Source organism: Podarcis raffonei, chromosome Z, assembly GCF_027172205.1.
Source record: "Podarcis raffonei isolate rPodRaf1 chromosome Z, rPodRaf1.pri, whole genome shotgun sequence".
NCBI lineage: Eukaryota > Metazoa > Chordata > Lepidosauria > Squamata > Lacertidae > Podarcis > Podarcis raffonei.
The window spans coordinates 32,592,135-32,606,100 of NC_070621.1; the positions used below are offsets into that span (position 1 = coordinate 32,592,135).

At 46.2% G+C, this 13,966-nt stretch overlaps 1 protein-coding gene across 3 annotated transcripts in view; it reads right to left on the bottom strand.

Annotated features, from left to right (window-relative positions):
• NHSL2 (NHS like 2) overlaps positions 1 to 13,966 on the bottom strand; it is a 60,326-nt gene that overhangs the window by 15,796 nt on the left and 30,564 nt on the right. For all 3 annotated transcript variants that reach the window (XM_053373218.1, XM_053373216.1, XM_053373217.1), the window contains exons 2-4: positions 3,251 to 3,397; positions 1,162 to 1,301; positions 320 to 515 (exon numbers count right to left, since the gene is read on the bottom strand). In XM_053373218.1, coding sequence (XP_053229193.1) covers positions 320 to 515; positions 1,162 to 1,301; positions 3,251 to 3,397 — 483 coding nt within the window. The remainder of the gene's footprint in view (positions 1 to 319; positions 516 to 1,161; positions 1,302 to 3,250; positions 3,398 to 13,966) is intronic.

A 13,966-nucleotide genomic window follows, 5' to 3' on the forward strand; every position in this document is an offset into this window, starting at 1 on the left:
AGAGACTTGAATAACATGAGCAGAATGCAGAAGGGGAGGGGGACATAGCAAGGGGGGAAATGTCTCTGAGAAGACCTAGCCTGATGGGACACACTACAAATGCCAATTCATGTGAGTCCCAATGAAACCTCCTTCATCTCCTGTGCTTTTCAATCTTGCTAGATATCTGACACATCATGCCTCACACCGGCCAGCATGGTGAACTAAAACCTTGTTTGCTGCGACCCCCAACCATTCTGCGTCATATGATAACTCTTTAACTCCTCTTCTCTACTACACACACACATAGAGAGACAGACAGACAGACAGTCAACACTACCAGAGACGTTGATGGGAACAATGTTGGCTTGGGTTGAACAGGGCTGGTGCAACCTCCTCTCTTCAACGGAGGGCAGAGGGCCAGTTCGGGTCCAGGTGGTGTGCTTGTCTGGTGTAGTGGGCAAGCTAATTGAAGGCTCTGGGGCCCTCACCCCCAGCGTGGTTGTCTCGTTCTCCTTCACTTGCTGGCTTGCAGGCTGTCAGAAAGCAGTGGGGAGGAGGGGGAATAAGTGAATTCAAACACAAGCGCCCTACTCCACTAGGGCTACTATTCAGAAGAAGGAATTCAGAAGGAAAGGGATTTCAGGCAGCTCTTGGATATCAGGCGATCTGCTGCATTCCTGCAGTTGATCATCAGAGGTTGTCCTCCAAGTACTTGCCACCTCTTAAGTCAGGAGTGAGCATGTTCCAGGAGCCAAATGCAGTGCTCCAGGGCTCTTTGGCCCTAGGAACCCTCCCCAGGGAACACCTCCCTCTCCAGTCAACCCCCCCACCCCCAATCCTTCATGGCCCCGTTTTGCACCCTTCCGGAGTGCTTTTGCCTGGCTGGAATGCACCCTTGAACTCCAACAATGCCTTTTGCTTGCCTGGCCCTCGGACAGAGATGAATGTGTATGTATGTGTACAGGAACAAAACTACTGCACACAAATGTTAAAAGTATACATCCACTGCTCTGCCTGCTTTGGTCTGTGGCCTTGCTTGCCACTGGTAATTGGCCCTTGGAAGGTGTCCCAGAAAGGAATGCAGCCCCTTAAGGCATGGGCTGGTAGAACTTTGGACCAAGGCACCGGGTAGGAATTGTATTGGGGAATATGCAATGCTTAGAAGCTTGCCAGACTCACCATGAACACAAACTCCAAGCGTTTGCTGGGTACTGGGGGCCGCGGGCTGCAGTCGAGGGGCCTGTCTGCGGAATGAGAACTGGCATAGCGGAAAGTCTGACCACTGGCCCTGGCTTCTGAGTAAGGCTCCTCGTACTCTTCTGGAAGGAGGGAAAGAAAGAAATCAGCTCAGTCTGGTCATACCAACTGCCTCCCAACGATTCTGCATTTTTCTTAATGCTCCTAATTACAGAGGCGGCTGGATTTGGGGGGTGGGGAGGGACCCAGCATGTGAATGTGCAATTTTGTGAGCATTATTTGTGGGTGGGTGAGTTGAATGACAAAATTCTGCACAGTTTTTCAGTTCTAATCTCCAAAAGGTGGCCTGTTAGAAACCCCCGAGATTTATGGTGTAGCCTACACTTTCTCAGTCATAATATCTGTCCCTCCCAACATAATATGATTATACTACATATGAGTTTTATTCGCATGGGAATTTTTAAATGTTCCCCTACTCAGAAAAGAAAGTTTGTTTGGTTTTTGGCATATAATCAAATGTGTTAGAAAGAGTGTAAACTTCTGTCTTTGCTTCTCCTTTTTTCCCTTTTGGGTAAACACATTGCCACCCAGTGACAGCTTCATTAAAATTCTCTATTTCTCAGTTGTTTTCTCTGTGTGACAACCAATTCTCTACTAGAAAATACAAAGAGAGCACCCTTCAAAATGAACCAGGCAGTTTCGTTCTCCTGAACCTAAAGGAAAATATCCTGAGTAACACATTTACCACAGAAGACCCCAAAACAGCATTAAGATAAAAGCAGGAAGCTCTGTCTGGATAAGCAACTTCCTAGGTCATTCTGAAGCTGGTTTTTTTTGGGGGGGGGGTCTTCCCTGATATGTGTATAACTTTAAATTTCACCATAACATTCTTCATTCACAGCTGCACCTGCCAGCTTAAAATAAATAATTGTACCTCTATAGGAATGGCTTTATTGTTTTCAGAGTTTGTAGAAATAGTTCTAATTATCTTTAGAATTTGTGCGTTAGCCTGTTTTTACCTTGTATGCCACTTCCAATGGGGCTGTGGAGATGTTTATAAATTTGCAGAAGAAATAAAGACACAGAGAAGCTGAATGGTGGGGAGCAGGCTTATATTGATAAATTGCCTCAAACAGTCTGCACAGTTTTGCTTCGAAGCACTCATTCTGCAAGTGCTAGAGATGTATGTGGCCCTTGCATTTGTAAGTCCAAGGCTTCATGCGCTCCCTCTAAGGGAGATGCAGAGGCCAGCAACACAAGAACGGGCCTTTTCAGTGTTGACTCCCCAACTGTGGAGTGCTTTTTTCAGAAAGGCCAGCGTGCACCATTATTATCGGAAGAGCCTGCTTTCTTAGGCTAGTGCCCCGTTTAGCCCAACATCCTCTTCTCACAGTGGCCAAGCAGTGGGAGATGCCTATGGCAAGAAGGACCTGGGCGCAAGAGCGCTCTCCCCAATTGTGATTCCCATCAACTGGAATCCAGAGGTATACTGTGCCAAGTGAATATTTAGGTGCCAGAAAATGTTCCTGTTTTACCTAGGTGTTTGGTTCATAACTGGGATCATTAGGGTACAATACCTTAGCCTGTTTTTGGTGTTCCTCTTTTAGCAGGATTCACCCTTTCATAATATTTCAGGATTAGCATTTCTCAGTAAATAATGTTGTGTTCTTTTCATGTTGTTTTAAATCTTCGTAGGTTTTCCACAAGTTGCGACATTTTTTGAATTAATTTTTTTGTAGCGAGCAATGAATAAAGATTTCTTTTCCTAAACGAAAGCTCAGAAACAGGCCTCCCTTTGCCCAGCAAAGAAGTACCACCTGCTCCTCTTTCGGCGACGCTGCTTATAGCCAGTCCAGAAGCTTCACTCTCAGCGCCAATCACAAGGGTTGATATTGCTGCACATCCCCATTCTCTGCACCCATTGTGAGTCCTTGGCAGACCCCTTCTGCAGGATTATCCGCCGGCTCCTTCCCAAGCCCAGACACACCGACTACCTGGGGCTGAGACCTGCAAGTCGGAGAGACAAGCGGACCTTTCCTACTCCCTTCCACAGACCCTCACCCCCACGCACCTTGGAGCAAGCTCTGGAGATTGAGTTCAGCTTCATGGTGAAGCTCCTCCACCCCAACAGGACGAGCCAAGAAGATATTCACAGGCTGGTGCCATAGCAGCTTGGGAGGAGTGGGTTTCTTGACGTCCAGGTCTATGTTAGAAGTCGCTGGGGAGAAAAGATAGCCAGAGGGTGAATCACAGCCCCAGGCAGGGACTCTAGAAATACAAAGAGGTCTTAAGGCCTGTCCATGCTATACGTTCAAACCAGTTTCAAACCAGTTTCGCCACCACAGCTCAAATACCCTGCTTTCTGCAGCAATCCAGATCTGCCATGGGGAGCCCACCAGCAGACTCCCCAGCTGTTGCAAGTGGCATTCAGACGCTTGCTGCTTGCGATGCTGGCCATGGTATACAGTGGTACCTCTGGTTACGTACTTAATTCGTTCCGGAGGTCCATTCTTAACCTAAAACTGTTCTTAACCTGAGACACCACTTTAGCTAATGGGGCCTCCCGCTGCCGGTGCGCTGCCGGAGCACGATTTCTGTTGCTGATCCTGAAGCAAAGTTCTTAACCCGAGGTACTATTTCTGGGTTAGCGGAGTCTGTAACCTGAAGCGTCTGTAACCTGAAGCATATGTAACCCGAGGTACCACTGTATAGCCATCATGACTAGCTGCTGTGGACAGCCTCATCCACCACCCATTTGCCTAACCCCCCTCCCCTTTCTGAAAATACTTACAACAATCAATCTCCGTATATCACCCCCTGCCCCAAATGTTCCATACATATACACAGGGGCAGCGTGCCCCATTTCGCTGCTTGAGGTGAAACAGGAAGTGCTGCTTTGTTCCTGCTGCTGCTGCCACTGGCGGCAGGACATGCAGGGCACCTACAGGCATGCCGCCTGGGTGTGTGCGTTTGTGTTTCTTCTGCCTGAAGCAGCAGCCTCACCTACCTCATGGTTGGGCCGGCTCTGCATATAAGATGCAAACGATACAGTAAAACATTAAGCTGGGTTGTATAATAGTTTATAGAGTTGATTCTATCCACTAGCTGTCTTCTATTCTCTGTTTTAACAGATTTCCGCAGAGTGGGCTGTGGGTGGACTGTCCTTTCCAGTGCACTGAGTGAACGTGTACCATACAGTTTCAAAATAATTATTTGGTTTTTGTGTTTCTTAGTGCTCTAAGATGACTCCTTAGTTTCTCCATAAGTGGTATGTTCCACAGTCCTTCCTATCATGTCTCTAGAGTTGTTAGTAGCTGTTTTCCAATATTGTGTTAATATATTTCTGCCGCAAGCATGAAAAGAGATTAGTAGTTCCTTAAACAGTAAAATTCTTAGAGTCATCTATAAACGGATTTAATACAGCTAGCCTCAGATTAGGTTGTCCCACTTCTTCGTGATTTACCCTGTGGCAGTGAGTTCCATCAGTTCCCCTTCTGCTGCCTATCTGGAATCTTCTACCCTTTCATTTCACTGGATATCCCTGGCTTCTATTATTAACAGAGAGAGAGATAGAAAAGAAGCTTGGCTGCAGGACCTATTAAGCCTCACTGTGGCTTTCCGAGACTTCACATGAGAGCTAGAAAGCTGTGTTGATTGAAAGAAAATACCCACTCCTCATTTCATTTGCCAAACTTAACTGTTAGCATTAAGAATGAGCAAATGTTAATTTTCTCATTTTTCCAATCTTAAGTTCAGCTCGCCATATTTCCATTATCAGTTCGATTTTTTTTATTAAAAACAACAACTCACGAAAATCTATCAGCTTCCCAGTGCCGATTTATCCCAACAGATACACACAGTATGCAGTTTTCCCTAACGGACACATTTTTTAAAAAGCAATTTCCCCAAACATGATGAAAGAATCAGAGTTGGAAGGGACTCTAGCGGTCATCTAGTCCAACCCCCTGCAATGCAGGAAATCTGCCCACAGCCATCTCTAGGTGGGCTCAAACTACCCACCTTCTGAACGACAGCCAGACACATTGGTTTTTCACTTAACAGATGCATTTATATGCACACTTTCGATGGTATATGCATTTTTGAACACATTACTTGGCTGGAGAACTGCATTGCAAAATTCACAGAGCAGTGCTCCTTTCGAAAGATGGCTGAGCTTTCAGCCTGCACATTGTTAAGAAAAGCATGAGTGTGCCTTTAAATGCAAGCTGAATCAAATTTCTCCCACATCCCTAGTTAGCATTGTATAATGTGCGAACAGAGCAGAATGGTCCTTCCTGCACCAACATGTCCTTATGCCAACTGTCTGTTCCCTGTTCTCCAGGCACAAAAGGCACGCTTCCCTCCTCATCAACACTCTCCCAGGTTGATGGGTTTCTTTGTTGCTGAGCCCCGGAACCACCATGCAAACGGCAGGATGAGTTGGAAATAATTGCACTATTTCGTGGTGGGAGGAGTGTGTTACTGTGCTTTCCTCTGAAGAGCTCCCATGGAGGGGGGTGGGGAGAGAAGGAACCTATTTAGGGATGCAATGGGCAAATCCTCCCAGGGCACCCTGGCATAACCTGTGGGCTGCCAGCATCATCGATAAGGGCAGAAGCTAATTGCTGGAGGTAAACCCCCTTCATTACACAAGGAAAGAACACATGGAGACAGAAACACAGAATAATGTCTAATGCAGTACTGAGTCACACCAGTGTTGTCAATAGTGGCTGGCAGAAGCTCTCCAGGATTTCAGACGGGGGTCTTCTCCCAGCCCAAACGGGAGATACCAGGGATTGAACCTGGGACCTTCTGCATGCAAAGCAGATGCTCTGACACTGAGCCACGGCCGTTCTGCTGTGAAATGGCACCTGGTGGGCTGGAGGCCAAGTCATAAGGCTACTTCGCATGTAGTTAAGAGCACACACTTTCTCCTGTCCAGATAGCATCACATCTGCAGGGCGCGGGTGTGTGTGTGTGTGTGTGTGTGTGTGTGTGTGTGCTCTCCCTTGCTACTTCAGCCAAAGCTTTTAATTTCACAGCCAGAATGCTTTGCAAGGCATTTCCTGCCCACATTTACCCACAGTAGCCAGCAGGTGGTGTAATTAGCTGTCCAAAGGCCAATTTCCGTAACAGGCTGGCAGCTCCTCACTTAGTATGTGGTGCTCATCTCTGGTTCTGAGCCAGCCTGCTTCACAGGGAAGCTCTCAGACCCAGGAGCCGTTTGGTGAGGACTAAAAATAGTTGTTGGCGTTTTTGTTTTTGGTGGGAAGAGTGGGTTTTTTAATCTTTTAAGTGATGCACAAGTGTGTTCTATGAAGGACATCCTCTCGTTTTAATGCCTATTTTGTATTTTGGAAAGCATATTTGTTAGCCAATGTCGATTGTTTTAAAACTTGTTTAAAAAACAAAGATTAAGAAGAAATAAGGTGTTGTTGCGTTTTGTGTGTGTGTGTGTGTGTGTGTGTGTGTGTGTGTGTGTGGAACCTCTCCTAAGATGGAGTTTGCCATCTGCAGTTTTTGTAAGCTGCTATTTTTATCTGCTGATTTGAGATGTGTTTATACTGCTGAAGGCTCCTCCCTGCTTCATTTCCTACAATCTTATCTGTTTGAAAAACAAAATGCAAAAGGTTCTTTTGAATAAAACGGAGGGGGGTGGGGACATCTGGTCTGCAAGGCAAACTTGGTCCACCAGGAGTTTGAGGCTGGTTTCCCCAAATCACACCCACCCGTCTTATGTCAGGTGTGTGGGCAGGTAGTCACAGCTGCCAACAAACTATCAGGATCCTTGATGTGCACAATTAAGTTATGGCAAGGGAAAGCAGGCTTCAGTTCTGGCTCTACTGCCCATCATCTGTTGGAGCCAAAAAGCACTGGATCATATTCCCTGCAGAGACCTCAAATGTACAACCCTCCTCCCTGGGTTTGCAAAATGACTTCAGGACTTCAAAGCACCCAATCACCTGGTACCCATGTGACACTGTGACTGACCCTGGGCACAGTCCCAACCACCTGTCTAATTTTGCCCACAAGGGGTATGATCAGGTAAAGCCCACAGGGCCATAAAGACTCCCCACCTCTTAATAAGTATTAGTAATAATACTGTAAGACAGAGTTGTTCCGCCTGGCCTTTGGCTTGGAGCCAGTTTGATTCCCTCCCCCTCTTTCTTTTTTCTTTTCCTTCTCCTCCTGCAATGAGGCTACATTTTAATATTTTAATGTTCCATTATTTTAATGTTGTATTTTATTTTTGTTTTTAAGTTGTATTCATTCAACTTGTTTTTATTATTGCTTGTAAGCCGCTCTGAGCCCGGCCTTGGCTGGGGAGGGCGGGGTATAAATAAAAAATATTATTATTATTATTAATAAAAAGCACCCAGATTTTAAAAAATCTGTTGCTGAGTTAAATTGCACCAATTAGTCAATCCAAAGATTTTAATTGATTTAAGCCAGATTGTTTTCTAGTGCTGAGCTAGAATATAGGAAGTTGCCTTTATACTAGGGTAGGCATATGTTAGCTACTTGATAGAGAACACACTCTTATATTTGAAGGCATGCCTGGTTCTGGTCTGGTTTAAAGATTAAAAAAAATGCAAAAAGAGAGAGAAAGACAGACAGACAAAGGAAGGAGTTTTGAAGCTGCTCAGCTGCTAGCATCGTATCAGACACCCAGGTCAAGTGCCCATAGTCTTCCTCAGCACGATGAGATGTACTGCCATTCTTTTTGAATAACAGTAAGGACTTCCATTTTTGCATCTACACGCATAAATTACCACATGCAAAGTGTATGCAAGCCTTTAGGCGGTGCATAAGTGATCATTCTACCTCCTGCAGAGCCAAATAATTGCTCTGTGTAGTCCAGTATAATCCACAACAGTGGTTGGGAACCATAGGATGCAACCCTCAAGTCTGTCTGTTTTGTCACCGGGACTCTGCCCAAGTCATACACTCATATCCCAGGCCACACCCCTCTCCTCAAGATATGCCTCTCGTTCCCTCGGCTCCATGGTCAGGTCAGAGGGGGCCAACCAGCAGTGGACCTGCACCATGCTAGACCGTCATGTGACGGCTGAGGAGGAGCACCAGGAAGGACGAGGCAAGTGAAGAGGAGGTCACTCCTTCCTCCTTCTCTCTATGGTTGCTCACACCGGGCTGGGCTCCTCATCAGCTGCACCAACAGCGACACAACCGCCATTTTGGTTCTGGCCAAGCTCAAATACAGTAATAAAAGTGTCGTGTTTGAAGTCCCAATGGGTCTGGGGACACTTTTGTCCAAAAACAGGGCAACTTCGTTTTTCTAGGGACTGGTGGCAACCCTATTCATGGCCTCTACAAGTGCTCTTGTCTAGCTAAAATACTATGATAATGCCTGGATGGAGAGAGGTTTGTGTGGGTGTAGGAACATGTGGCTTCGGCATGGAATATATCCTGCTGTAGAAATGTAAGAGGCCTATTTCTTGCTATGCCCACTTTCGGGCTCTGGCCTCACCCCTGGAAGTGTGGTTGAAATTAATAAGCTACCCTGGTCTACTGGCAGTAGCTCACCAGAGATAGGGCTTTTTCCAAACCCAACCTGGAGGTGCTGAGGATTAAAGCAGGGAGTTCCTGCATGCAGAACATGCTCTCCACCACTGAGCCACAACCCATTCCAGAACAGCCTGGAGAAAATAATCCTTGCAAAACATTCTGTTTTTTCCTTGCACCCTTGTCTCCAGTGGCTTTGCAGCAAAAGTCCCAGCGGTTTGGCTTCAGAGAAACCACTGTGCAGGCAAAAAGAGGATTTCCTTTTGCTAACAGTTTCCTGCCTGTTTTTCATGAAGATATGGCCCAAGAATGGGGGAGCAGAGACTGACACTACAGCTGGGCGATTCGCCCCCCCTCTGGAGTTTCAGAAAAGGGGCTCAGAAGTTTCAGCTCTCAGGAGACCCAGCTCCATTACCATGCTGCTGGTAGGATTTTTGTGGCCTTTGGTCAGGGAACCTCTAGCAAAAAAAACACCCCATCATCTGTGCTCATTTGCAGAGAATACGCCAGCAGTTAAAAGAAAAAGGGGGAAGTGATGGGACTTTAAGATGCCTTGTCATGCCCTGAAGTCTCGCATCACAGTGGAACAAATGCTCTCTCTCTCTCTCTTACACACACACACACACACACACACACACACACACACTTCGCACTTCTAGGCAACTAATGTCCTGACACTGTTCCACGCACCAAGAGAGTGCCACAGCAGTGCATTTCCATGAAATCCATCCCATAAATTTCCTGCACAATTCAAGGAGGACAGTGGCTCTTGGTGGAAGAGGGTTACCCTCCATGCTGGAGGCGTTTTTGAAGCAGACTGCGTTCCATGGGCAGCAGCCTAATAAATTTTGGCACTTGGAAGTGAAAAACCTGATTCGCAGCCACCTTCACAATGCTTGCCAAGTCCTCACCCAAATCTGGTGGTACAGACCACCTGTCCCCATGTGGAAAAGTGCACCATCAAAGCAGCTTCTCCATCACCTTGGCACACCAGAAGGTAGCTTTACCAACCAAATTACATCCTGCGGTTGTAACAGGTTTCATGTAAGGCTGTGCATACCAGATCACTTTTCAAAAAAAAACAAAAAAACCCTAGTTTTATTGTGTTTGTATAAATAAAACTCAAGTCATTGAGAACTTGCTAGTTCTTTAATGAATCACCTAATGAGTTGCTAGAGGCAACCACCACATGGCACATAGTGGAGCTGACCCTGCTTCCCATCCAGACAAGCAGAGTTGGATCCCATCATTTCATTTATTTTATTTCATGAATTTACATCCTAGTTTTTGATACTTTTTTTGCATTTCCTGGAATTTTGTCCTGCTGAAGGAGGATGCTTCTCAGTTCACAAGGTAGTTTTGTGACTCATGCACAGCAAAATTAGATGGTAGAGGCCTGAGGTGGTAGAATGGACTGTACCGCTTCAGGGGACAAGTGAGGACCACATCATTTAATCTTATTTTTATTTTTTAAAAAGGAACAGAGTTTTAAATGCTCCTGTGTGTGTGTGTGTGTGTGTGTGTGTATAAAACAACCAACCAACCATCCAAAAAGCTCCTCTCAAGCAGAAAACTAGGACAGCAGGGAGATAGGATCTCTGATGTGTTAAGAAATAAAATATTGCAGGGGGTATTGTTCTCTCTTGCTCTCTGACATGGGGAAACACTGAAAAATGGCCCTCTCCAACTGCCGCCTGAAATATTATAGTCCACTCTACCATCCCATTCTGCTGTATCTACAGAAAGGATGCATTCATCCCATACACTTAAAGCACATGCCTTCCACCCCCAGAATCCTGGGAATTGTAGCTTTGCCAGGGTAAAGTACAGTTCCTAGTTTTCTTTGATCATGTGCTCTAAGTGTATGGTGCGTAGGCATAAACTCCCTGTAAACACTGCATAAGCAAATCACCTAAACATTAGGAAGAACTTCCTGACAGTAAGAGCTGTTTGACAGTGGAATTTACTGCCAAGGAGTGTGGTGGAGTCTCCTTCTTTGGAGGTCTTTAAGGAGAGGCTTGACAACCATATGTCAGGAGTGCTCTGATGGTGTTTCCTGCTTGGCAGGGGGTTGGACTCGATGGCCCTTGTGGTCTCTTCCAACTCTATGATTCTATGATTCTAGGATGAATGATCCACTAAACAGATTGCCTGTTCACTATATTGCACACCTTGTATTTAAAGCACATCCTCCCAACAGAATCCTGGGAATTGTCATTTGTTAAGGGTGCTGGGAATTGGAGCCAAACTACAGTTCGCAGGATTCTTTGAAGCCATTTAATTTAAATGAATGGCATGTACTATTCAAGTCCTATGAAGGAGTTGGGTATGCTTAACCTACAGCAGAGATAACTGAGGAGAGGGCATGATAACGCTCCTCATTAAACGCCGTCACATACAAGTGGGCAAAGACCTATTCTTGGATGCCCTGGAGGGCAAGACTAGGCTCACAACCACATTTAAAGCATACGGCTCCCTGACCAGAGAATCTTGGGAACTGTAGTTCACCCCTCCCAGAGCTACAATTCCCACCACCCTTCACAATCTAGTTTCCAAGACTCATTGGGAGAAGCAATGCGCTTTAAATGTAAGTGAGTCTGGATCTAACGAGCTGAGGTCACTAGAAAGTAGTGGTTGATTGAGCCTCAGGAAATACACCTTGGTAGCAGGTGAAGTTAAGACCAATTGCCTAGAGCAGTGGCTAGGCTTTCCCTCGCCAGAGGTCTTCAAGCAGAAGCTGGGCAGCCATATTTTGGGGGTGGCTCTTGCACTGAGCAGAGGTGAGGATAGAGTCAGAGATTGGAAGGGGCTGCAAATATAATTAAGTCCAACCCCCTGCGATGCAGGACTCTTTTGGCCCAACGTGGGGCTTGAAACCACCAACCCTGAGATTAATAGGAGTCTCATGCTCTACCAACTGAGCTATAGCCTTCGAAGTCTCTCAAGCTCTATAATTCTATGACCATGTAAGAGAGTGGACACAGGCCCCCCTGTCCTACTCTAGCACTGTCATGTCTGCAATACCCCCATATTTCCTGCAAAAATGTCTGGAAACCAAAGAAAGGGAAACAAAGGCTGGAAGAATTTGATCTAAGGTTGCCAACCTCCTTCCACAGCAGGGCTTTGCCACCTTCAAAGGCTTGCACACCAAATTCGGACATTAGAACAGGTTATATAAAATGGGCCCAATTTCTCTTACAGCACCCATATGCACAGTATTATGATCACCCATTATCTCTGGTTCCACATCCCTTTGTTTCCATTACAGGAATGTACTGGGGGGGGGGGTTACCTGCCCCCACACTGAAAGGCTACTGGAACAACGGGGTTTTCACCAACTTGCAGTCCAGAAGGAAATGTTCTGCCTCCTGCGCCCACTTGCCGTTTGAATTCAGGTTGCCATAGCAACCTGACATAATGGAAGACTTCCCCCCTTTTAAATAATTTGACTTGTTGCCATGCCAACAGAGGGAGGTACGCAGGAGCAGATTCGTCACTGAATACACTTGCCTACATCCCCCCCCCCCCAATACTGGAGGGTCCAAAAGGAGCCTAAGCCTCATGCACAAACAGAGCCCAAACCTGAACAGAAGATAAAAGTTCAGAGACAGAGATGCACCCACGGAACTTAAAGCCTGTGGGATTTAACACAATGGGGTGGGGGGTCTGAATCTCTGTGTTATGACTGTTCCAAATTCTGCAATATGCATACATTTTTCACCTGGGGTGTTAAAGTCCATCAGTGGTTGTGCTGCAAGAACAACTCCAAAGTTAGAAACTCTAACCTGTGGCCCTCTTGAAGTCAGTAGACTACAACACCCATCATCCAACCCAGCTAGAATGGTCAAAGGTCCAGGATTATGGGGACCTGTAGTCCAGTAACATCAAGAGGACCACAGATTTCCCCATCCCTGCTGCACCCTAATGTTTTGTGAATCATGGACAGCAGGAGTTTTCAGTGTGGCATCCAAAACTTACCAGGTATTGCACCAAAAAAACAGCATCAGAAATGGCAAACAAATCTCACCAGTGCATTGCCTGCCACATCACCACCAACACTCTTTTGAAATGTGCAGCAAGGACTATAACCCAGTGGGAGAGTGCAGGCTTTCCATGCAAAAGGTCCCACTTTTCGATTTCTGGAACCTACAGTTAACAAAGGATTGGGCAGGCATATTCCTGCCTAAAATCCTGGAGAGCCACTGCTCGTCAGAAGTACAGTAGAAATACCCTGCTAAGTAGGTAAGCTGCCCCTTTGCAACTTTTAAGGTTACTGTTTGATTCAAACAGCTGTTTTCTGGGCAACCAGTGAAAAGTCAAGCACCCTTCTCCCCAGGCATGCCCCTTGCTTATGCTAACAGACACCATCTGGAGGTTTGCTCAGCATATCCCAGAGCACCTTGCAGCAGATGCACTGTGCCTTGGCAAACAACTATATGAAATCTGTCAACTCAAGATGGATATTCCTGTTCTTGCTAGAAGAAGAGAACATTACGGTATCCATGGATACAGAATGTCTTGTCCACACCAGGTTCTAAGAATCTCAGAATAATGAGACAAAAGCAACAGAGTCCAATCGAGAAGGGCACTTGGGGGAGGTCGGCATTGTCTATAGGGCTAAGTGGAGGAATGCAGCCTCGATTGAGATTGTTGAACAGGCAGAGGGACCGCAACCTGTTTTGAAGCATGGGTGTGTGTGTGCTACCTTCTTGATGGCAAAACATCCAGAACAGCTATGTAACAGGCAGAAATCCAACATATGAAGCTGTCCCCATCACTGCAACCACATGCTAGGGAAAGCTCTCTTGCTCCTGCTTTCAGTAAGAACACTGGATAGCTCAGATGTTTGGAGCGTGGTGCTGATAACGCCAAGGTCGTAGGTTCGATCCCTGTATGGGACAACTGCATATTCCTGCATTGCAGGCAGGTTGGACTAGATGATCCTCACGTGCCCTTCCCAACTCTACAATTCTATGATTTTTTAAAAATCCTGCAAAGACCCACCTAATCCAGTGTTCTGTTCTCATGGTGGCCAACAAGACATCCAAGGGAAGCCTGCAAAGCAAAATCAGAGCACAGCAGGACTCTCCTCACATGTGATTCCCAAGCAACTGATATTCAAAGGCATGCATCCACTGACAATGGAGGGGGAATAAATATTAGAAGCAATATGCCTCTGAATACCAGTTTCTGGGATCTCAAGCAGGGAAGGTGCTCATGTCCTGGTTAGCAACTATGAGAACAGGATGCTGGACTACAGAGG